Below are 24,220 nucleotides of genomic sequence, written 5' to 3'. Positions count from 1 at the left end.
CCCCTTTAACTACGCTCAAAAGCGTAGAAGCCACCGCCTTTAACTCCTGTAGCAGTCAGGCCTGTGCAGCTCAGACATGCTCCTGGGGAGGAGAGATTAATGTGCAATAACTGGGGACCCAGATTTGTTTAATTTTTATTGTGTACGTCTCCCACAGCACCCGGCAGATTCCTAATCACATGGTGGATGTAGCAAGTGCTTATTAATTGATTAATTTACAACAGGGGAAGTAAATTGTATAAATGAATTATCACTGTGAAGAGCACCAGAGCCTGTACATGAGCGCTTCAGTTAATTTTAAGATTGTGTTCATTAAGTGGGGGGGGGGGGGATACAAATGAATTACAATGTTGTAACCATTTACGTGGTTGATTCTAATAACCATACAATTATAATATTTACCATTTTCCCTAGTTCGTGCAAACGTAATTTCAATGTTAAACATTTCAACTTCCCTCCACTGGATCAGTGTCACATAAATTAAGCAGTTGGTAATACCAAATGGCACAAAAGCCCAAGCATGCGGCATCACCTGCCCATCCCCTGTCTTTTTGGGATGCTCCTCATTAGCAGTGGGGGCTGCTATACTGTTTACATGTATTTGTCTCTTTGGAAGTAGAACTTTCCCGCTTACACGGAAGTTCTGCCGGCAGCAACTGGCTTTGTGGAGCCCGTTCCCAGTTCCTTTCTCTTATCCTTACCCTAGCATTCATGCATTCATTCCAAGTCAGTTTTCTGTACCTCCCCGCCAGTGAGACCCTGCCCTGTCCCGTTTCTGCACGCCTCATCTTACCCCAGTCTTCCTTCACTGCCAATCAGCTGTCCCCAGAATGCCTTCCTGCCATTCACTGTGATAACATCCCCTAACAAGAACAACTTGGGGGAGTTTACATAAGCTCACAGTCCCATGGTCTACCCCGGCAGGGCAATCAAGGTAACAGGGGCTTGAAGCAACGGTCAGCCATACGGTCCAGGGTAGAGAGAGAATGAACGAGCTTACTTTTCCACTCTTAATCTAGAACCCAAACCCAGGGACTGGTGGAGCCTGCATTGTAGGCTGCCTCTTCTAGCATCGGTTAATCTTACCAGCATAGTATCCACCCTGCCCCACAGGCCAGGTCTCTCTCTGTCTCTGTCTCTCTCATCTCTCACTGAGAATTTCCTCCCAGGTCATGTTAACAACTAAAACCAACCATGGTACACTTGATCTTAAAGTTACAGTGTGCCTTAGATTATACATGTTAATCCGCACCGATCCTGGCACCTGTCTGTTTGGGATTGGCTTTCAGCTGTATCTACTCAAAGCTGATGCCTTCAAGGCATGTAGCTTCAGATTTAGATGGGTGCTTACCTCTCTCCAAGCTCTGAGAACACAAATACCCAAAACGGATTTTCTTACTCCTTACTCTATCAGCATCCTACTCTAGCGTGGCCGTCTTGTTCCTCGACCCCGTAAGGAGCCTGAGTAGACCCTGTCTTCTGTCAGTGTTAGAGGGGAAACTCTGGAAGTCACCCTTGTGTTAGTGTCTGCCTTGTCAAGAGACAGCCAGCACCCCTGCTGTCCTGTCCCTCAAGTGCTGAGTTCTCCCTGCACCACCAAAGTTCCCAGCCTTGTCCACGCCTGCGCCCCTGCTACACAGACGTCTGCTGCTGTGTGGTGATCTTGGTCAGTTGTTTCTCTTCTTCACGTTTGGGGCTCACTTTCCTCTGAAGGGTGAACTTAGATGCCTTAGGGTTTGCTTATAGAACCCTGAGTAATAACGATATTTCCTGGTGCCCTCTGCCCCAGCTCATGCTTTGCAGTACAGCATCTCTGGACCTAGAACATGGAATAAGACTCCCACTGTGTGTTTATCTTCATGAATGTCCTCTCTCTCTCTCTCTCTCTCTCTCTCTCTCTCTCTCTCTCTCTCTCTCTCTGCCTTCCCTTCTCACCTTTCCCCAACTAGATTGTCTTTACTTCAAATTCACCTTAAACATGCCTTTTCCCAGAGGATTCTTTGTTCTCTTAGACAAGATTTTGGAGGCCCCAATAAATGTTTACAGAATTATATATTTCTTTACTAAATGTTGTATCTTATACAGATAGTTTTAATTTGACCCAGCCCACATCAACTATAAACCCCGTGAAGGGCAGATCTCCAGAGGTCCACTCCTGTTTGAAACCTGGAACAAACCTATGGTTTTGGGTGATCTCCTTTGCTGTTAGTTTTAACTGTCAGCTTGACACAACCTATATTATCTGGGGAAAGAGTCTCAATTGGGGAATTATTGAAATCAGATTGGCCTGTGACTCTCTGTGGAGGTTGTCTGGAGTGTCAATCGCTGTAGAAGATTCAGCCCATCGTGGGTGGCGTCATTCCCTACGCAAGGTCCTGAACTGTATGAGAAATCTAGCTGAACAAGCAAGCAGGCAGCACAGGTATATCCATTCAGTTGTCCTTGCTTCTTGTCTACGAATGTTACGTGACCAGCCTTGACTTCCCCTCAATGAGGGAAGGTAACTTGGAATTGAAATCCAAGTAAGCTCTTCCTTCTCCAACTTGCTTTTTATCCTGCCATTTGTCACAATAACATAACCTAGAACATCATCTTTAGAATTAAAATAAAAACATTGCCTATATAAAAATCTCTACACCAGTATAAAATATTTATTATGACACAAAAAAAAATCACGGTGGAGTATAAAATTATGAAAATTGGTGAAACAATGATGTGAGACTGTGTACGTGATACTAAGGGACCTCTCTGGATGCCTACAACTTAAACTTCCCTGCATTCCTAATAAACCTCCATGTTTATGCTAGACTTTTTCAATGTTCACCTTTCAGTACCCGGAGCAGTGGTTACCATTTTACCACAGATACTCTGTGTTTTAAACTGAAGCATCTTAATATTATTGCTAATGCATACCCCAACAGGTTCTTGCATGAATTCATGTTTTGCTTGTTGATTGCGACAGGACAGTCTCTCACTATGTAGTCGCCACTGGCCATCAATGAAGGTCCTCCTGCCTCAGTTTTACAGACACCTGGCTTCACACATTCAACTTCTAAAACCAGTTTAATATATTAGAAAATTTGTTCTTATAGACAAAACTTTCAATTCCTTGCTAAATCACATTTCCAGTGGTTAACTAATGTGCACTATTGATTACATTACTAACCTATAGTTGGCCACTATGCAGAGTATCCACCTTATGTCTTATTTAGCCAATAAATATTTCTATGTCTGCATCAAAAAAGACATGAAATAATCAATGTAAACCTCTAATGTCTGGATTTTTATAGAATCCCTGATGGGAAAAACAAGATTAATTTTGAACCATACGTTAAAGACACAATTTTGAAGGATCAATTTGTCTGTTGCCTTTAAAGTCTACTTTTGTCAGCATTTATCTCCAGAAAAACGAAGATGTCAATATTTTCTGTAATGTCAAAGAGAAAAAGAAAGAAAGGACAAGCATGAAATGTTTTCTTGACTCTGAATTTGCCCATGACCTATTAAAGAGATTATTTTAATCCAGGCCATAGCACAACATTTGAAAGTCTAGTTCATGGCTTAAATCTCTGGTGTTTCGCTCTTTAAAATGGGAAGAATGGGAAGTTGGCAAGGAAGGATGTTCTGTGCTCTCATCAAGACTGCAGTGGTGTGTGTGTGTGTGCGCGTGCGCCTCTGAACCGCGTGCCCCCCCAACCCCCATTTCCCTAAACACATCATGGAAAAAGGATGAGGTTTCGGCCTTAATTGCTCAGTCCTTTTATTCCCACTCCTCTCTCAGCCAGGGTTGTGAAGAGTTGGTAAAAGGCGACACAATGGATCTTTTCATTAGGCCCCGGGCCAGGCGCACAAAGGCAGGCTTTTGGAGAGAGAGAATGCAGGAGTTTAATTTGCAGGTGGAAAGGAGATATAAGGTGCTGATGCCTCTATTATTCTCCTCCTTAGGTGACCCTTACCCTGTTCAGCTGATCCCAACCACCATGGCAGCTGCCGCTGCAGCGACCCCAGGCTTAGGCCCACTCCAGCTGCAGGTAAGTCTGTGGACAGTGCTGGGATTGTAGGGGTTAAATAAACGCAGAAGACAGCCACTACGCTGTTAGCACAAACCACAACCCAGGACTGAGATTTCGGTCACACCGTTGTTTCGTTTTCACATCTTTTGGTTCTGATCCTCAAACACGAAGATGATTAATCAATTTCGGTTGTGTGCTCTGCACTTAAACTCACGGTGTTTTTGCCATGTTCTGGTAAGGTTTGACGATGTGAGCTGAGCGCCGGTGTTGCCCTTGGTGGTAAGCAGCATGAATTTGTCATAGAATGGTCTCCGAAAACACAAACAGGCTGTCGGAGATACCTGCCCATGCCTATGGTCCTGGGCAACCGAGACAGGGTTTTATTGAAAGGCATGGACGATACCTGATGTTAGTCAAGTGGCCACAACTGTCTGTTCCCCTCGCTTACTGCAGATCGTTAGAGAAAGCTAGGGAGAGCAGACGGAAGTCAGCGGGTGTCCATTTGAGCTTCAGTTTATCCAGACCTCCTAATAGAGACCTTTCTGCCCTTTGGATTGTATATTTCCAGGATAGCCTGGAAAGTCAATAGCCTTACCAGATGTCCAAACGATTTCAGAAATTATGTCTCTGAGGTTGAAGAGAGAGTCAATACGGTTTTAGTAGAGGGAGCTTTCCTTATCTCAATCCCTGAATTGGCACCCCATAAAATATTTCATGTGCCCCATCGTTGTGAGCTTTTGAATTATGCAGTTAATGAGAAGAGATGATAGGCTAATATGTGGTTCCATAGCCCGGTTCACAAGCATGGGAAACAGACTGTGCAAAGCCAGATGTCCTGCAGGCACACTTCATACAGTTGGTTTGTATCCATGATTGTGACTTGTCATAGACGGTACTGGTCTAGATAGAGTCTTGGATTTGATCAGGAACTAGGTACAACTGATGAGCATACAGATTTGTCAAAAAGACTGGAGATTGGCAGCAGGAGGAGATGAGAGACTGTTCTACAGAGATTACAACATGCATTCCTAGTTCACCTTTTCCATGAAAAAAAAAAAAAAAACAACAACAACTATCCCATGGCTGGTTATTTGAGCTAAGAATATACTGGGAAGTGTTGGGGCTGCAAGTACAATACAATTACTGTAACACCCAGTTCCATCAATATGGAAAAGAGATTGTCATAGGTTAAGACACCATATGTGCAAAGATATACTTACTCGCTGTCTATATTTGTTATGGGTAAAATATCTTTTTCTAACTTTTTCAAAGAATGGCTTACATCACCTGACATAAAAACACCTATGCCTGTAGGTAATAGAAAATGTCTTTTATAATGAAGCCAGAAGAAAAGATTCTTTTAAAGGAGGGAAAAGAATAGGGGAACTAAAAGAGAAAGGAAGGGCAGCCTCCAGCACAGATTTGAATGTGGGAAGATAAGTCTTTGAGACTTAGGATACAGGTTGAAAGTTTCCAGCTGCTTTGCTGGAGAGAGAGAGAGAGAGAGAGAGAGAGAGAGAGAGAGAGAGAGAGGAGAGAGAGAGAGAGAGAGGAGAGAGAGAGAGGAGAGAGCGGCCACAAGACGAAAATGTCTACTGCCAGTCTCCATCACAGTAGCATTGCTCAGTGTCTAAGCTGCTTTCCTGTGACCATATTAGAATGTCTGCCATCAGTTTAGTTTGATTACCATTCTGATGTCTGTAGTATTTCCAAGATTTAAAGCATGGGTTTCGTTACTGAGAAACAAGGGAGGCATTTGAGAGCAAACAGGTTTGCTCTTTCTATAAACATCATTTAATCTGTAGCAGGGCAAGGTTCGTTTCTTTTCCCTTAATAATAGGGTCTTGCTAAGTTTCCCAGCCTACATTTGAATGCTTCCCGCTCCTGCCTCAGTTGCTCTGTCTAGTCTTGAACATGTAACCCTCCTCCCTGGCTCTTGGAAGAATTTCACATGTGCATCCTCATACCACCTGTGAAGGGTTTTCATGTAAGTGGTTTTGCATCCATTAAAGTTTCTAATTTAGTTAGGATCTCATTAGAAATTGTACTGTAATGCAAGAAAAGTGGCCATCAAAACACTGTCACAGAAAGCTATGGGTACTCATAAAACGTAGTTACATAAACATATGCATATAATTTAATTTTGCAGTTGGTATTCACAAGCAATCCGACTCCAAAGACATGTCGTTTAACGGCTTCTAGGTTTTTGCTGAGTGGCACCAGGGATAAATACTGGTTCCACTGCCAGCGGCCCCATAGACTGTGAGGCCACCCCACTGGCAGCCATCTTCAGGGAGCCTTATGCAGGTTCCCCAGCTGTCAGTCTGGGGGTCCTTGAGCTCCCACTTGCTCAGATCAGCTGTTCCTGTGGGTTTCCCCAGCATGGTCTTCAGGAAGGACGATTTGGGGGCAAAACAGAGAAGGAGAGCAAGGAAAGAGACTCTTTGATAAAAGGAGCCATTGTGGGCTTAAACCTGGCACTAGAGAAATTCCCAGGAATCCACAAGGATGACCCCCAACTAAATCTAACAATAGTGGAGAGGCTGCCTTAAATGCCCTTCCCCGATAATGAAATCAATGACTACCCTGAATGCCATCCTAGAGCCTTCACCCAGTAGCTCATGGAAGCAGAAGCAGATTTTCCCAGCTAAGCACTGAGCTGAACTCCTGGAGTCCAGGTGTAGAGAGGGAGGAGTGATGAGCAAAGGGGTCAAGGCTTTTTCTTCTTGCAGCCATAGGCACAGCTTTCTCCCTGTTCGGCCTGCTCCCTAGATACTAGTTTCACATATATAATGGTGTGGGAAGATGGGAAATGGGTTGTGAGAAACAGACTGGAGGCACGTGATCAATGCTTGGAGAAGCTCTTCCAGTCAGATTTTAGGAAAGGGAGCTCATGTGTACTGTGCGGATGGTGCCAATGGCTGCTTCTGTTTGCTTTACAAACGTTAGTTGATTCTTAAGGGCTTATTTCTTCATTTTGTTCTCTGCTCCAGTTTAATCTGATTTTATTTGTTCCGGGTGAGGAGTGGTAAGTCCAGGGGTACCCTTCCTGAGCTGAGGAAGGAGCAGGAAGTTACTTACCTACCCCTGGCAGACATGCACCCATCTGAGTCCATGCTCCTTCCTTGCTAGAAGGGGAGAGAAACCTTAAACAACAATAGGGTATTTCCCCTCCCCTTGGGTTCAAATACAATGGTTTCAATTTAAATAAGATGCCATAGCAACCAATGTTGCTTGCTGCTGGTGTTGGGACTACTCCATACTGTCATAGGAGAGGGTTTCCTAGGACTATCTCATTTAATTATTGTTACAGCCTGTAGTGTTAGATATTAGCAGTTCTCTTAGACAAGGAGCTTGAGCACTGAGTTCAAACTCCATAGTCTTACCATTTCACCATGCCAAGGGCACTCTGTTTGCAACTCTGGAGTCCTTCTCTCTCAAACGTTTCTCGAACTCAGCAACTGGACTATCAAATTGTAAGCATAATTCACTCTGAGTGCCGTCCGGTGCCAAGGAGCAGTGGCATCCACTATAGTGCAAGCTTTGAGGTTCACACCACCACTCTGCACATCTACCACAGTGCGAGCTTGGAGGCTTGCACCACTTTGCACAGATCCAGATTCAAATAGTTTCAGGACCTCGATCAAATGCGGAGTTCTGAAGATTTCTTTCCACTTCTGGTTGACCTGATTTACCCATCCTGCTTTCTCCTGAAATAACCTTGTACATATGACTCTTTCCAGTTGTATAACTAGGAGAAACCAGAGCCTCTATTAAAAGAAAGACAAAGATGAGCATAATGACTTTAAAAGGCTGGCAAAATGGCACACCTTAGAAGAAACTACTTTTTTTTTTTTTTTTTTTTTTTTTTTACTGCTTAACTATTATTTTGCAACCCTGGCAATTACTATCACATGTAATTTTTTTTTTTAAAGTACTTCATATGAAAACTGACCTCATTTCGTGTTTCAAACATCATCATATGTTACTTCTATATTTGAGAAGAATGAGTTAATCTCAACTATGAATGCAACAAAATGAACATGTTATACCAATTACTTTTTAAATGTTCATTTCTGTTAGAGCAAATCCATCTTTATGTCCGATGCCTCCTACATCTAGGGAAGGTGCTTTAGATGTTTATGTAGACTATGGATCCAGCCCCAGATGGACCTCCCCAAGGGTTGTCTTCGCCCATGTGTGGCTGCTCACTCTCTGGTCTCACTGAGTGGGCTCTCCCTCCCTCCCTCCCTCCCTCCCTCCCTCCCTCCCTCCCTCCCTCCCCCCCCCCTCTCTCTCTCTCTCTCTCTAGAACAAGTGCTATCCTGAGCTACATGACCTGTGCTCATCCATCTGTGTTCTTCAGGGTGTGTCCCTTCCAGTAAACACGCCCAGAGGCCTCCATGTTTTTCTCCACCATAACCGACTGAGCGAGGCCAGCTCACCTCTCGTTCCCGGCAGACTAGAGTTGTCTTGGTCTTGGCAGCTCATGGCATTGTCTTTTTACTGATTGGAATGACCGTTTGATTCTTTTAAAGGGACTGTTATGGATTGTTCTTGCTGAAGCTCTGAGATGCCTCCCTACCGCCTTCAATTCTGTCTCCACTGCCCTGAAGGCCGCCGCTAATTGTATTCGTTATTCTTCTCATGGCTGTGACTCCATACCCGACAAGGGGCAGCTGAGGGGAGGGGACATCTATTTTGGCTCTCAGTTGAGGGTGTGCAGTCCATCGCATCAGGCAAGCACGGTGCTGGAGCTTGCGGCTGGCGTGGTAGAACCAGGAGGCTGTTTCCTCATAGCTCAGCAGACCACAAGGTCATAGTGCTCATGTCCATCTAGCGTTCTCACGTTTCTCTTTTAGCTAGCCATGGAGATTTGCCACCGTGTTATGATAGGCAGTCTCTTTGCTGTTGATCTTAACGTACCCTAAGGTATATCTCCTACACGGTTCTAAACCTTATCAAATTGTCTCACTCACCCAGCCAACTCAAACTTTCCTTGTGGAGACATTTATTTTACTTCCAGGGATAAACTTGAACCCAGTGCCCCAAGACTGTATTAAGGCAATTGTAGGGTATGTTCTAAACCCTACCACCTAGTCAGGGTTGTTATGACAGCAAAGAAACACCATGCCCAAAACAACTTGGGGAGGAAAGGGAGTCAAGCAGGGCAGGAACCCGGAGGCAGGTGCTGATGCAGAGGCCGTGGGAGAAGGAGTGTTGCTTACTGTCTTGCCAGTCATGGCTAGTTCAGCCAGCCAGCTCCTGTATAGAAACCAGGACACAATGCCTAGGGTAGCACCGTCCAAAATGTGCTCAGCCCTCTCACACCAATCAACAATTAAGAAAATGACCTATGTACAGGCCTGCCAAGAGCCAGACCATGTGGAGACATTTTCTCAGCTGAGGCTCTCTCCTCTGCAGTGACTCTAACTTGGGTCAAGTTGATATAAACTAGCTAGCACACTGGTTTCTACCAATCAAAATCCAGAAGTCAGGGGCCTGCTATTAATTGAGCTTTACCAAGGGCTTTCTGTGTAATATGGACTCAATAAACACATGTTAAATGGAGAGGGGAAAGAATAAAAAGTAATTTCAATAAATCATTTGATTTTCTTATGTTACTGTCCTATGATATAATAAAATTTAGCTTACTACCAATAGTTTTTTTTACATAATCTCCCCCTTTTAAAAAAAGTAAAAATAAATGAAATGAACCATTTTGACTTATGTAAGAATAGAAAAATCATTTTAACTTAATTCCATAAGATCATGTTAATTTTTTTTTTTTTTTAAAGAAAGAAGGAAACTACTTTTAGTAAAGTATTTGAAAACCACCGTAGGTGGCTGGCACCAAGGTTGGCACTATGGTATTTGCAAAAATTAATTTGTAACCTTTCTTGAACCAACCTTGGTCAGTCCCATCTCCCCAGGCCTCTCCTCTGTCCCTTGACTGGCCAAGCAGACTCTCAGCCTTTGAGTTTCTGAGTAGCTCTTTCTCCTATAGGACTCCTTTGCTTGCAAGGCCCACATTTGCCTTCATTCACTACACGGTATAGTTTCACCATCCTGAGACCTACGCTACTATACTGTTTAAATCATCAACCAACGTTCCTGGAGACACCCCGGGTGAAGTTCCTCTTTCCACTCATCTGCAGACACCTTCAGACATGTTCTCATCTGATTCCCTGTCTCCTGGAAAGGGTGCACCCCAGCAGGCCAGGGCCTCTTCCCAGCTGCATTGCACCTCAAGGAACCCAAAGAATGCCTAGCAAATTTCAAGTGCTAAGAATCTATCACATGCTGAGGCTAACAATAATTTCCAATAAAATAATGCAACGTATGATTAATTTCTGAAGCAAATTGTATTTAACCGCCAGGGGGCTTTGTGGTTATTTTAGTCTCTATTAGAAGAGGGGTGTGAGAAAGCCCTTGTTCTGCCTCTCCTGATTGACCCTCCCCTTACCACGGCATAACAATGGGCCACTGCATAAACACCGTGCACTTGTACTTAGAGCAATTGTCTAATTCTTTTGAAGTCATTGTAATTTACCAATGAGAGATGAAATTTGCAACATCTAATCATTCCTATATTATATGCTAACATGTGCACAGACACACACAAGAATATGCATGCTGGAGGTGCTTTTATGTGACACAGTATGGCTCATCTTGCCAAGGCAACACTGACGTAAACTGTGTCTAAATAATGGATGGATGTATTTATCAAAACAGTAACTAGCCAATTAGCACTCCCATATACTGGCTTGACCTGTTTTCTCTTTGTTTCCTTTGATTTCTTTTTTTAATTCCTTTTTTCTAAATACTTTTTTTCCCCATGTGCGATTGAGTGATTTGAACATTTTTCTTCATCATCTCAAGTCTATTTAGAGAAGGTGAGTTTTTGTTTATATACCAGATTAACCTAGCTTTATTTCTATATTTAAAATGAAGTCTAACTATTTACACAAAATAAGGCTAACACAGAATTTTGGGACATTTGTGTCTAGATGAAATCAGCTAAGTGAATTGTCTGTTCCTAATTAATGGAATCCAATGAGTACAACAGACTTCCATCTAGCATTTATTTTTCCTATTCATTCTCATTAATTTGCATTTTACTTAATGAGCATCATGAATCTTTTAATAGTAGTTATACTGTACTGTCCTATTTCTATTTTTTTTAAGCTAGGCTTCTAATATTTGAAATTAAAAGGAAATATTTATTCAGTTTCTTCTCACTTTATAAATACTGTATCTGTCTTGGCCAAAAGATGGTTACCACCTGTTCTACCTATAGGAAGCCAAAAATACCAACTCCAACCAGTGATTAATAGTGATAAGCAGAAGGAAGCAAAGATTGGGATTTTTGGACAGTCATATTTTACTCAAACTAAGCAAGTAGTCCTCAATCAAAAATTCTTATTGAATTAATTAAACTTTAAGAAATTTTACTACAACTATTTCAAAAATTCAAAAGAATATTTTTGGAATGTTAAGGCTCTAAATTCCAATTTGTCGTAGAAGAGACGAGGCACTCCTGCAGTGTCGGGGACATATCTTCACCGCGATGCACGAACCCACCCATACAGGGTGCGTTAGTTCGCGTTAGCGAGGCCTGCGGGATTGGAACTGAAATCTAGGAAGCTGAAGCAGTCAGCAACTGATGACAGAGCTCCACTGAGATAGACATGAATTAAAACCAAACCAAACCCTGTAGTTCATCCTTTTTATCAAAACTTGGTATTTGAAAGATACCAATAATAATGACAAGACACTGATAAATACTACAGAGTACCCAGGGCTGACAGGGACGGGGCAAGAGAGTGAACAGAGAAATCCAGAAAGATGAAGAACAAATAATCAGATGGAAAGATCTAGGTGCAAGGTAGACCCTGTTAGATCTGCTTACAAGGAATGGGTGGGTTTCTGTATTGGGGTTTTTCTTTGAAGCTTTCCTAGTAGATTGCCTCACTACAAGACCACAGCTATTCCCATTTCACACAGGAATGGTCAAGGGCGATTCATTTCAGCCGCAGCTCTAGGAGGTCCTTCGCTTCCCAGCTTCCCTCTGCTTGAGTGAATGTTCTCACAAGGTTAGAAGGCTGGATTCTCTTGCTTCCTCTCTGTCTTTGACCCTGAGCCTGCGGGGCAGACAGACAGAAGCACAAGCAGGATTAAACACCACAGCTGCTGGGGCAAGCATTTGCATATGTATAATAGAGAGAGAGAGAGAAAAAAAAAAAACCCGACAACAATTAAATTATACACAGAGACACCCTGCATACTAAAGAACATATGCAAACAGACCAGGAAAAGTGCAGCCAACATTCGCTCTGACTTTTCCAAACCCATATGGGATCCAGTCAGAGCCCAGCAGTATTCAGGCACCCTTTAAGGAAGAACCTGTTAGGTTGTGCTTCTGGAGTTATTACCACCCCCAGGGGGCCCAGGGGATGCTTGACATTTGAACAATGAGAGTATGCGTTCCAAGTTTAAGATGCTAACAAAAATATCAGTGCAAGTACTTCTCCAGAACCTGTTTTTATCATCACCAGTTAAACATGTGGCAAGTTTCAAAACTATAGTTGAATCTCTACCATGGCTGATTGTAAGACAATAGGGCTGTTACTCAGGGCCAGGGTGCTGATAGCAACTCTATGCAGGTGTCTTGGTAATCAGTACATGTTTGGGAGATTCTCCAATGTTTCTGGGTTTCTAGGCTCTACAAGGATGCCTAGGCTCAAAGGCAATTTTAGATATCATTCCAAGAACAACACCAATTTTCTTTAATTTGAAAAGCTTGTATTTTTTTATTTTGTCATAAAAAAAGAACTACTTAATGTTTGAATTTTGTCTATATGCAAGGAGAGCAAACAAGTAAACGTTTGTCTTAGGAGTGTGTTGTTCAGTGAAAATGTCAGTTCAGTTTGTACCACTAGAATTCTTTAAAGGATCCAAGGGATATTTATGACTCAAATGCAGCCTTGGATGCAAAGGTTTATGAAGATCCCAGTCACCACTGGAAATGGCGACAGATATTCTGCTTGGGAAGTTTTGGTTGGTATCACAAAACTATTGAATATGATAAATTATTCCTGTGGCTACATACAAGCACACAGCTTCTGAGGCCCACAATGATCTGCACCTGATCCCTCATGACTCTGAGGCCCTCAACTTAGAAACAACCCAGAGCTCTGAAAAGCTAAAACCTCAAGGACATACGGTTCTAAAAACATAACTTGCTCTTGCATTAAGATATGAAATAAAATTGTTTTCTCAAAGAAGCTAATTAAAAAAATGAAATGAGAGCTGATGGGAGATGCCATTATGTACATATGTTTCTCATACTGGTTAATGAATAAAGCACCGTTGGCCAATAGGAAAGGAAGATAGGAGGGACTAGGAGACAAGGAGGAAAGAGGAAGTAGGAAGGAGGGGTCAACATGGAGAGTCTGAAGAAGGCAGAACCGCCAGCCGCCCCTCCCTGGTAAGACCACGTGGAAATACATAGAAATGGGCTAATAATTAAGACAGAGCTAGCCGATAAGAAACTAGTACCTGGCCAATTGCATAATATCAAATACAGAGTCTCTGTGCATTATTTGGGGCTGGCGCGGCAGCGGGACGAGACCAGGCGGTGGGCGGGACAAGACCAGGCGGCGGGTGGAAAAACCTTACTCCTTAAAGAGAGACTCTTTAATTCTTAATAATTAAGGCAGAGATACGTGACCCCTTTAAAAGATAACCTGAAGGGAAGACCCATGATGGTTAGCATTATTGCTTTGTCATACTGAGGAGCCATCTTTAGATCAACCCCTTAAGAGGTTCATACTCCTTACTGCGACTGCGTGATTCTGAGTGTGTTACCTGTATACTTTGTCTCATGTCAAAGTTGCTCATGACTAAAACTCAGCTTTGGTAAGTCCACCAAACCTGTCTGTACTATACTTCTCTAGAAGATGAGGATGGAAATGATAGCTTTTTGTGAGGGCTGAATGATGTAATGCTTATAACATTCTAAGAGTGATAGAAGAAATGATTATCATTTGCCTTGCACTATGTTAGGGGCAAAATCCAAAGACAGTTACTTTTAGCTAATTAATAGAGTTTTATTAGCTGCTATATTAAAATTATATTTACTGTTTAAATGTGCATTGACAATTAGGCATGAGACTTTTTATATAAATATATATCAATAAAAGTAAGGTAAAATGCAATACTATATTCTCCTGTGTGCGATTGCATGAAAGTGCATTGAGAGACTCTACAGGAGGGCTAGAGAGACTCCAGGAGGTAAGACTCCATGAGCTTGCTGCTCATGTAAGGGCTCACATGGTGGCTTACATATACCTGCAATTCTTGCTTCAGGGGACCCAATGCTCTTTTCTAGATATTTTAGGCATCTATACTCACATGACACACCTCCGCACAAATATATACACATACATATGAATAAAAAAATATCTTAGGAGAATAGAAAAGAATCCATCAGAGGAAATGCATTTATCCAAAATAGAAACATCTAGGAGTATAGTATCCCATATTTGAGCATTGTGTATTTTTTGTTTCATTATTCAAATCTATGAAACGGTGATAAAGCCTCCAGACATATCTTATGTTTTTATGGATGTAATGAAAATGAATTTTCCTGTGCATTGCCCTCAACTGTTTTAAATAAATACCTTATAAAACCTAAAATAAATCACCCTTATGTGGGGCTGTTTAATATGATGTTTAAATTTTAAATAACATAAAATGTTTTCTGGCATTATCATTTGATACTTACTCAGGTGCTGCACACATTAATAGGATTACGCTCTTCATATATCCTACACATTTTCTCTGTTGTCTGCAACAAAAGTAATTTCTCAAACTTTATACATTTCATTTTTTTTTAATTAGCTTCTTTGAGAAAACAATTTTATTTCATATCTTAATGCGAGAGCAAGTTATGTTTTTAGAACCGTATGTCCTAGAGGTATTAGCTTTTCAGAGCTCTGGGCTGTTTCTAAGTTGAGGGCCTCAGAGTCATGAGGGATCAGGTGCAGATCATTGTGGGCCTCAGAAGAGCTTGAAAGGTAGGAAATGCAAGTTTGGATAAAGGTGGGGTCTCCCTCCTCACATACAGGTGATAGACACATGGTAGATAGACACATGATTTGCTAGTTGGGTGATGGATTGATAGATTTAAGATAGGTGATTATATATATGGATAGATGCTTAGTCAGTAGATTATCAGATAGATGATAAATCAGTGTAGAGGTACATGATAACCTAATGAACAGACAGTTGCGTGGATGGATGATTAGATAGAAGGTTAGATAATGGATGGTTATACATGGATGGATGATTAAAACTCCTCATTGGTGAATAGTTGCTTCCCTTTACTATTTTTTATTTATTTATTTTATATAACCATTTATATAACCATTTAAATGAAAACAAACATTTATAGACAATATTTGGGAATTTGGGCGTTGTTCTTTCCAAACTACTTCCTGCTGGTAAGGGGCGCTGTCATGGGGGGATTCGAAGAAGATTCAGAAATCCTGGCTGTAGTCTGTAGGGCTGCTTTGTCCAGCTGTTTTGAATGTAGGATCACCTGGTACTCTGTTTCAGGTGGTCTGGCTTGATCAAACCACAGTAGTCTGGAAGGAATCCACATTTTTTCATTTTCTGTGGAAACAAAAATAGAAATCCTTTTCCCCAGTAACTTGTCCTTGAACTTAAATTTTGGAGTCAAAGCATTTTTTTAATTTAATTTATTATTTTACATGTCGATCCCAGTTCCCCCTCCCTCCCTCCCTCCCTCCCTCCCTCCCTCCCTCCCTCCCTTCCTCCCTCTCTCCTTCCCTGCCAACTAACAATTTGAGCTTCCATGGAAAGGCTACCATAAATGCCCTTCCCGGAGAGTGAGATCAACAACTAACTTATCCATGGAGCCGTCATCTAATGCCTGTTGGAAACAGGAGCAAACACCCATAAATAAACACTAAGTCGAAGTAGAACTCAGATGCAGGTGGAGAGGACAAGACCAGGAGGCAGAAACACACAGAGACAGCTTACCTGAACAAGGAGGAGCTAATGGGCCCCAGACTGATAGCTGGGAGACAAGCATGGGACTGACTCAGGCCCCCCTGAATATGGGTCTCAGCCAGAAGGACTGAGCAGTCTAAGGGATCTCAGACAGTGGAGCCAGGATGTGTCCCTGGTGCACAAAAGGACTTTGTGAACACATCCCCCATGGAGGGATAACTGCCTTAACCTAGAGACAGGAGAGAAGCCCTAGTCCCTACTTCACATGACCTGTCAGACCTACATGACCCCAACTGGATGGCATTCCCCTACATAAGGAATTGGGGTGGGGGGATGGGAGGGGAGGGAGGTTAGTGTGCATGTGAGAGGCCCATTACTAATTATTTCATGAACACACACACACATTCTCTCTCTCTCTCATCTCCTTCTGTGTCTTGTGTGTCAGCATTTGTGGGTTAATACAGCTTGAATTAGAGATTCTGCTGTTTAGCAGACAAAATCTATCCCTAGTCTCCAGTATGACAGATGAGGCAGTTGAGATTAAATAGTGACCAGACCAAACCACTGAGACTAATGTCCTTCAAACTGAAATTCAGGTCTAACTCTTTCAGATTTTGTTATGATATCCTTAAAAAGAAACATGCATTGGGTATCACATTCTGGTTGTGCTGGCTTAAGCTGGGAGTGAGAAATTTCTGAATTAGCACTTGGACCATTCAATTAAGGCTGAGTCAAGTAGTGCCTTGCATTTGCATATCTGTTACAGTGAGGGCCCTCTGAATGGCTTCTCTCTCCCCAAGTCCTGGGGATTAATCCTCCTCTGAGAAGCTCTAGGGAGATCAAGGAGTTTAGAAAAACAAAAGCAAAGACATGTGCTGTCTCCTATCTGTTTGTACATAGGGCGCTCAAAGTGGGTTTGTTTACATCATGTGTCTCATTGATATTCCGTTTGCTTCTCAGAAGAGAGCGTGCTCAAAAATGATTATGTAATCATGCATATACTGGTTTGCAGTTGTGAATGAGCTATTCTAACAGAAGGACCAAGCCCCCCCCCCCAAAAAAAAAATCACAATGGTGAAGTGTATTATTATTATTATTATTATTATTTTTTTTGGCAAGACTTGGAAAAAGAATTCTGATGGATTCTTCCATGGGGGAAAATTTAGTCCAGAACATTTCTGGTTGTTTCTGGTGAAAGTTTCTTAATAGTATCAGACAAAGCAAGGAAGGGCGTGGCCAGAAGTGGGTGTGGAAGGGTCGTAGCTGTTCAGTTTTCTTACCCTTAACCTGTCTGTGAGGGCCACACTCGTCCGCCCTCCCAACTGAACTGTACCTGGGATGAAAAGCAGAAAGGAAGGAACAGGACAGTTTCAAAGTACTCCCGTAGACAGTGACTACTGTGGCAGTGAGCGTGGGGTGGGCCACACTAAGGCTTCAGAAAGAACATGCGTACTGGTCATTCCTGCTTTCTCCACTATCAGAACTTAGCCAACAGTCAGTTTTAGAGTAAAGCCTGGGATATATTACAAATCGCTTTCTTTTTGAGTTCACATCCCAGAAAACAGATGTGGTCAAGTGTATACTTGTAAAGTTAGTGCTGGGCAGGGATGGAGAAAAGACTCAGGGTTCCTGGAACTTTCAAGCTGCCAGCCTAACTCCAGGGTTACTGAGAGACCTGTCTCAAGAGCATCAAGAAAAGAGTGTTAGAGGCAGTACCCTGTCCTCCATCTGGGGCCTCTGCAGGTACTTATATGCACATGCATGCACACACACATACACACAAGACACACACATCACATACTGCGCACGCACGCATGTACACACACACACACACGTGTGCGCGTGGAAGCATACACACCACATACACGCATACACAGAGAGAAGAGCCAGGAAAACACACCATAATGAAAAGATTTGAATAACATCAAAGATAAACCACACAAACGGAGACCTTCTGTCTTTGTTACTTCTCTAATGCTGGGGTAAGACCCCATGACCAAGGCAGCCTAGGAAGGGTTAAACTTGGGTTTGTGGTTTCAGACAGCATCCTTGGTGGCCTGGCAAAGGCATAATGGCAGGGGCAGCTGAGAGCTCACATCTTGATCCACAAGTAGGAGACAGAGAGGGCAAACTGGAGATCACAGGAGTCTTCTGAGCCCTCAAAGCCCTCTTCAAATGGCACCCCTCTTCCAACAAGGCAGGACCTCCTGATCCTTCCCCAAACAGTTCGCCAACTGGGGGCCAAGAATCCAAATATAGGAACCAATGCTGGCCGTTTTTTATCCAAGCCATTAGAACCCTTGTCTTTACTTTCATCAACATCTTGGCTTAATTGGCCACACTTCTAATTTTCTGCAGGAAGGAATACTCAGTTTCTATAATTTCAAGTCACAGTAGACAGCAGGTGGCATTAGGAGCCCTGTGAAACTACTTCCTTCCTACTTGTCACACACTCCGTATCTGCATTGTCGTCAATGGTGGTCAACAAGAGATTCCCACACTCATGCTGTACTCATTTGGGCTGTGTGTGTGTGTGTGTGTGTGTGTGTCTCTGTGTGTGTGTGTGTGAGAGAGAGAGAGAGAGAGATGAACTCAACTCTGTGTATATGTGTGTGTGTGTGTGAGAGAGAGAGAGAGAGAAAGAGAGAGATGAACTGAGCTCTGTGTGTGTGTGTGTGTGTGAGAGAGAGAGATGAACTCAGCTCTGTGTGTGTGTATGTGTGTGTGTGTGAGAGAGAGAGAGATGAACTCAGTTCTTTCTGTGTGTGTGTGTGTGTGTGAAGAACTCAGTGCTGAGTGTGAATGTGTGTGTGTGTGTGTGATGAACTCAGTGCTGAGTGTGTGTGTGTGTGAAGAACTCAGTGCTGAGTGTGAATGTGTGTGTGTGTGTGTGTGTGTGTGTGTGTGTGTGTGTGTGTGATGAACTCAGTGCTGAGTGTGAGTGTGTGTGTTTATTGAGCTCCGGAGTAAAAAGTAACCATGCTCATGTGCGTCTTCAGATTTTAGAATGAAACTATTTTTTTTTTTTAATCTGTCTGTGTATTAGTTTGTGCGCGAAAGTACAGGAGCCTCCAGAGGTTAGAAAGGTCATCAGATTCCCTGCAGCTGGAGCCACAGTTATGAGAGAGCCTCCCTGTGAGGGCGATGAGAACTAAGCTGTGGGTTCTGTGCAAGAGCAGCCAGTATTCTCAGCCTGTAGCTGTCTCTGTAGCCCCTGGTGAAGATAGAAAAATGTTCCTTCATCTCAGCCCTTGGTCTGTAATGCGGGGCAGTTACAGTCCTATACGGTAAGGGTGTTGTGACCCCTACAGCGTATTCAGCTGCATCAACCCCCGCCCTCACTCCTTACTCCTAGATTCACAATCCCCTGGATCTCATACTTCAAAGTGATCTAAAATGGACCCACAGCTTCTTTGGGCTGCCAAGTCATTTTCTGGAATTGCAGAATTTCTGCTGTATAAAGAGACAGTGCTCATCCAAGTTCATGATGGAAAACTTCATTGGGAGCCCAAAGGCCTCATGTTTCATATAACGAAAGGATTGATTTTTAAAATTTACTTCATTTTTTTTCCTTTTTTTTTTTTGAGACAGGGCTTCTTTGTGTAGTAGCCCTGGCTGTCCTGGAACTCCCTTTGTAGGCAGTCTGGCCTAGTACTGACAGAGACCCGCCTGCCTCTGCCTCCCGAGTGCTGGGATTAAAGAGGTGTACCACCACCTGGCACTTTTCTTCATTTTTTTGAGGCAAGGGCTCATGGGACCTAGGTTGTCTCGAACTTGCTATCAATCTAAGGGTGGCCTTGAACCCTTGTCCTTGTTGCTTCTACCTCCTATCCAGACACTGGGCTGTTTCTCAGGACAGGTTTTCATTGTGTAGCTTTACCTGTCCTGGAACTCATTCTGTAGACCAGGGTGGCTTAGAACTCACAGGGATCCAGCAGCCTCTGCTCCTGAGTGCTGGGATTAAAGGTGTGCTCCACCACCGCTACCTGCGTGCAGAAAGTAATTTTTAAAGGCAACTTTTCTCTTCATATGAAATGTTCGCCTTCGTTTCATATTTCAAAAGCCCGTATCGTTTTTCCTGTTAAAAATGAAGGCCGTCCACTCCCCCCGTGTTCCCTTCCAAGGATGCTTTGCTTTAACAGGGCTGCTGTCTCTAGAGGAGCCAGCTTTCCCTATGGTAGGCAAAGCCACTGTGGGATTGGAAAGTCATCCTATCTGATGATGGTGAAGGGATTCAATAGCCAGCGGAGGACAAATAACGCATCAGAAGGAAGTCTCTACCTAACTGTCACCGACACCTTTAATTTCTACTTTTGGCTTTTTTTTATGGTTTTGAGTGTGACCTAAACCATCACTGACTTTTAAGAATATTCTGTTTCATACCCTGAATTAAGCTATGTTAGGTACTTTGTGTTGGCAAAATCATGGGATATTTAGCTCTTCTTGCCATGCCTATCATTTAGCCTGGTCTCTCCTCCATTCACTTACATTGTACCACAAGCTGACATTTCTCCCCTTTTAAAGGCCAAAGAATATTTCATTCCATGGTTACCAGTGCTGGCTTGCCCATTGTTCCCTGGTGGACACGTGGGCCGCTCCTATCTTTCATAACGGCTTCCACTGTGCATCTCTTTGAAAGCTTCATATCCTGTAGATGTGTACTCAGAAGTAGACTTCTTGCACCCTAGGACAACCCCACTGGTTTTCATGGCTTGCACTGATTTTTTTACTTGATTATCTTTTTTATTTGTTCATTTTTTTTTTTTTTTTTTTTTTTTTTTTAGTAAGTTTGACATCATGGTTGTGGGGCAATGTCGTCACAGTCGTCTGGTTTTGATCTGTATGTCCCTAACTCTGTGTGTATTTTAGCTTGGTTATTGGTGTATCTTCCTTAAAATGGTTTGAATTGGATGTCTGAAAATTGTTGAATACTTTTTATATTTTTCTCTATGTAGAAAATCAATAATGTTTCTCAAAAGTGAATAACTTCTGATTCAAGTTTTGGACCAGGACATTTGAGTTGTGAGCACTGGCTGGGTTGGTTAGTTAGGTCAGTTTTCGGAATCTTGAAGTGAGAATAAATAATAGTAAGACTGTTCACTTGGTAGGATCATGAAACAGCTTTAAGATGTGCAAAACCACTCAATACAGTAAGACATCAATTGTTTTATTACATTTTGCTACTGAAAATATATTAGTGTCGCTACTTGTAAAAACCCAATATATTTGTTATGGTGACATTCCAGTGTGTGTTTTTAAATCTGCTGCTGTTCGGTTTTGGATGTCCTTTTATAATTACCTAAAATGTATTAAAGGCAGATATACAGGAACTTGTTCAGCAGGCTCATGGGCCCTGTTTGCCAATGAGTAAACGAGACAGGAAAGGCCCTCTCACACACATCGAGTGGCCTCTGTGCACTAAAAGTTTTGCTCTGACTTTCTCGTCACTGTTAGGCAATGCAAACGCGTTGCTCCCAACTCTGTTAGGTAGATATTTAAAGTGCTATTCATTTGAGAGCAAGAAGGGTGGAGGTTGAGCGGAGCCGGGTGAGACCTGCGTCTTCCGTTGATGGCTGGACGATCTACACAGGTGGTCATGTCTGAGGTGTTTCTGCTTTCCCTTCTGACATCTCCTATGACGTCAGCAACACTACACCCTTTCCTGTCCATCAATCCTGGTGATGACTTAGCTGACTAAATTGATGGGACTGTCCCATGGTGTTCAGCTGGACTTCGTGAGTCTTTATTAAGGCTTTGAGAAGTTGTCACCCACAGGAAAGAGGGGGACCTATGTCACAGTGAGGAGATGTGACCACCTCAGTGTGGAAACGCGCTCCTTCATCCCAGAGGTAAATGCTGATGGAGAAATGCTTTTTCAGATCTGCATTTGTCTGCGTGCTTGGTCCCTTTTACTTCCATGTTGTTGGCTGAGAGAGAGGCTGGTGGCAGCCCGCTGTCCATGAATAGGGTCAGAGGAGAAGCTCCCAATCCCAAAGAGAAATATTGGATTAAAAAAAAAAAAAAAAAAAGCTAATCTGTCACTTCAGTCATCGAATATGAACTGAAGAGACTTCTAGCCCTTAAAAATCCCTTTTCTCCCTCTTTTTATTGCTTGGAATCTTAAAAGCTTTATCATTTGCAGTCATAAAATGAAAATATACACCAAACCCTCAAAGGGTAAGTATGAAATTAAATTATATTTAGGCAGCTGTAACCTTTTAAAACGATCGGATTCCAGTTAATGTATTTCTTCCTGTTCCGAGTGCTGCCATGGTGTTTGATGGTGGGAAGCAGTCCAAAGGGCATTGGGAGATAATAAATTCACTGTAAATTTCACCCCAAGGCATGTCTCCATACACCAAGGCCTCCATTTAGCAAGGCTGACCTAAAACTCTTGTCACATCCAAAGGTCATTTAGGTTGGAGTCAGTGTGTCCCATCTATCTTTCCTTAATGTAAAGACTGACAGTTGGAGCAAGACGGAGCTCATAAACAGTCATCAGAATATGAGCAAGAAGCCAGCTCAGGATTGGGAGGGGACCATGCAGACAGAGCACCCTTCTGCAGACTGGCAGCTGCCTTGCTTCTTGCAAAGTTAGGAAGGAGTTTGCGTAGCAGTGAATTTTGTGGCCTGTATTTCAGAGCAACCCTGTAACTGGAAAAGACACGGAGGGTTGGTTGATTTAGAATCAGGCAAAATTTTCTCAGTTTTATTTAATTTGTTTCCAGTGTAGTAGATTGATATGTATGTATGTATGTATGTATATAATATATACATATTATATGTATATATAACATACAATATATTACATATTATGTGTATATGTATATTAATATATATCATATCATATTTGTGTGCATCATATATATGTATGTATGTATATATATATATATACATCTTTAGACTCCAGCCTCTCTCCCTCTGTTCTTAAGTTCTCTCTGTAAGTAAATCAGATCAACAATTTGTTCTTTCGTGCCTAGCTTACGTCACTTAGCACATGGTGTTTTCAAGTTTCAAGCTTCATGTTACCACCTGCATCTCCCAATTACCGTGTGTGTGTGTGTGTGTGTGTGTGTGTGTGTGTGAGAGAGAGAGAGAGAGAGAGAGAGAGAGAGAGAGAGAGAGAGAGAGATGCTTACCACTGGGCTATGGCCACAGTCCTTTAATTTTACAGTTAAGAATGACGTCAGTGTTCTCAAGAGCAGCATGCATTAACTACTAACACTTACAGACACATGAATTCCCAGGCACTGGCCATTGGTAATAAATGTTACACTTGCCAGTGCTAAATGCAGGTTAGGCAGGTAAGGTTACATCCACGCACATCTTTCTGGAGATGAAAGTTAAAAACTTCTCTTGATAGCACGGGCCGCTGTTGTCTGATGTGGCCCGGGTGTTCAGTACAGGGCTTCACACAGAATGGGCAGCGGGTACACGTCTGCTGGATGCGGTCAACGTCAGGTGGGAGTGCACAAATCAAAGTACTTGATTATTTCTCCGGGTGAGCTTGATGTGATGAGAAATGCGCCACTGAAAGAGCCGGGGTCTGAGGCGTTAAAGAAAACAGAAATACAAAGGGCGCCGCGTTCCGTGGTAGTGGTGTTTCCCCTGATTGGTTTATGTCACTCACTCGTATTCTGAGTAGTGCAGATGAATCATTTTTGCTACAAGAGTTTTCCAAATTTTTAGGAAAGTTAGGGTTTTATGAGCAGGAGTGGAAACAGGGACTAAGGAGCCATATGACTTTGTTATTAGTGGGAGTTATGTGTGGAGACCAAGCCTTTAACTGAGGGTGAGACAATACTGAAAAACAAATGTGTGGATGATCATGCAATTGGTGTGGGATCAGTTTTAAATTGTGTGCGTGTGTGCGTGCACGTGTGCGTGTGTGTGTGTGTGTGTGTGTGTGTGTGTGTGTGCGTGCGTGCATGAGTATGTGTGCACGTGTGCGTGCGCGTGTGTAATCAGTTAAAAGTGGGTTACTGGAGGTGAAGCAACACCTCGGGTATGTCCTGTCCCTCCCATTTACCTGCAGACTGGTCCTGTAGAGCAGTAGTGTGATCACATAGCCCTTTCTTGCTGCTGTAACTGTAGATTCTCCTCTGCAGGCACCACCCCCTTCCCTGCAGCTCAGGGTTCCACACACACTGAAGCTGGCAGGCCTTTTC

The 24,220-nt window shown here is 42.8% G+C and overlaps 1 protein-coding gene across 6 annotated transcripts in view; it reads left to right on the top strand.

The window, feature by feature from the left end:
• Positions 1–24,220, top strand: part of Sox5 (SRY-box transcription factor 5) — a 358,999-nt gene that overhangs the window by 254,390 nt on the left and 80,389 nt on the right. For all 6 annotated transcript variants that reach the window (XM_051173350.1, XM_051173348.1, XM_051173347.1 and 3 more), the window contains exon 8: positions 3,946–4,031. In XM_051173350.1, the coding sequence (XP_051029307.1) occupies positions 3,946–4,031 (86 nt within the window). The remainder of the gene's footprint in view (positions 1–3,945; positions 4,032–24,220) is intronic.

This window comes from Phodopus roborovskii, unplaced genomic scaffold (assembly GCF_943737965.1).
Source record: "Phodopus roborovskii unplaced genomic scaffold, PHOROB, whole genome shotgun sequence".
In the NCBI taxonomy this organism is placed as follows: domain Eukaryota; kingdom Metazoa; phylum Chordata; class Mammalia; order Rodentia; family Cricetidae; genus Phodopus; species Phodopus roborovskii.
Note: the sequence above shows the minus strand (reverse complement) of the source record. Positions and strands in the feature narration are given on the sequence as shown.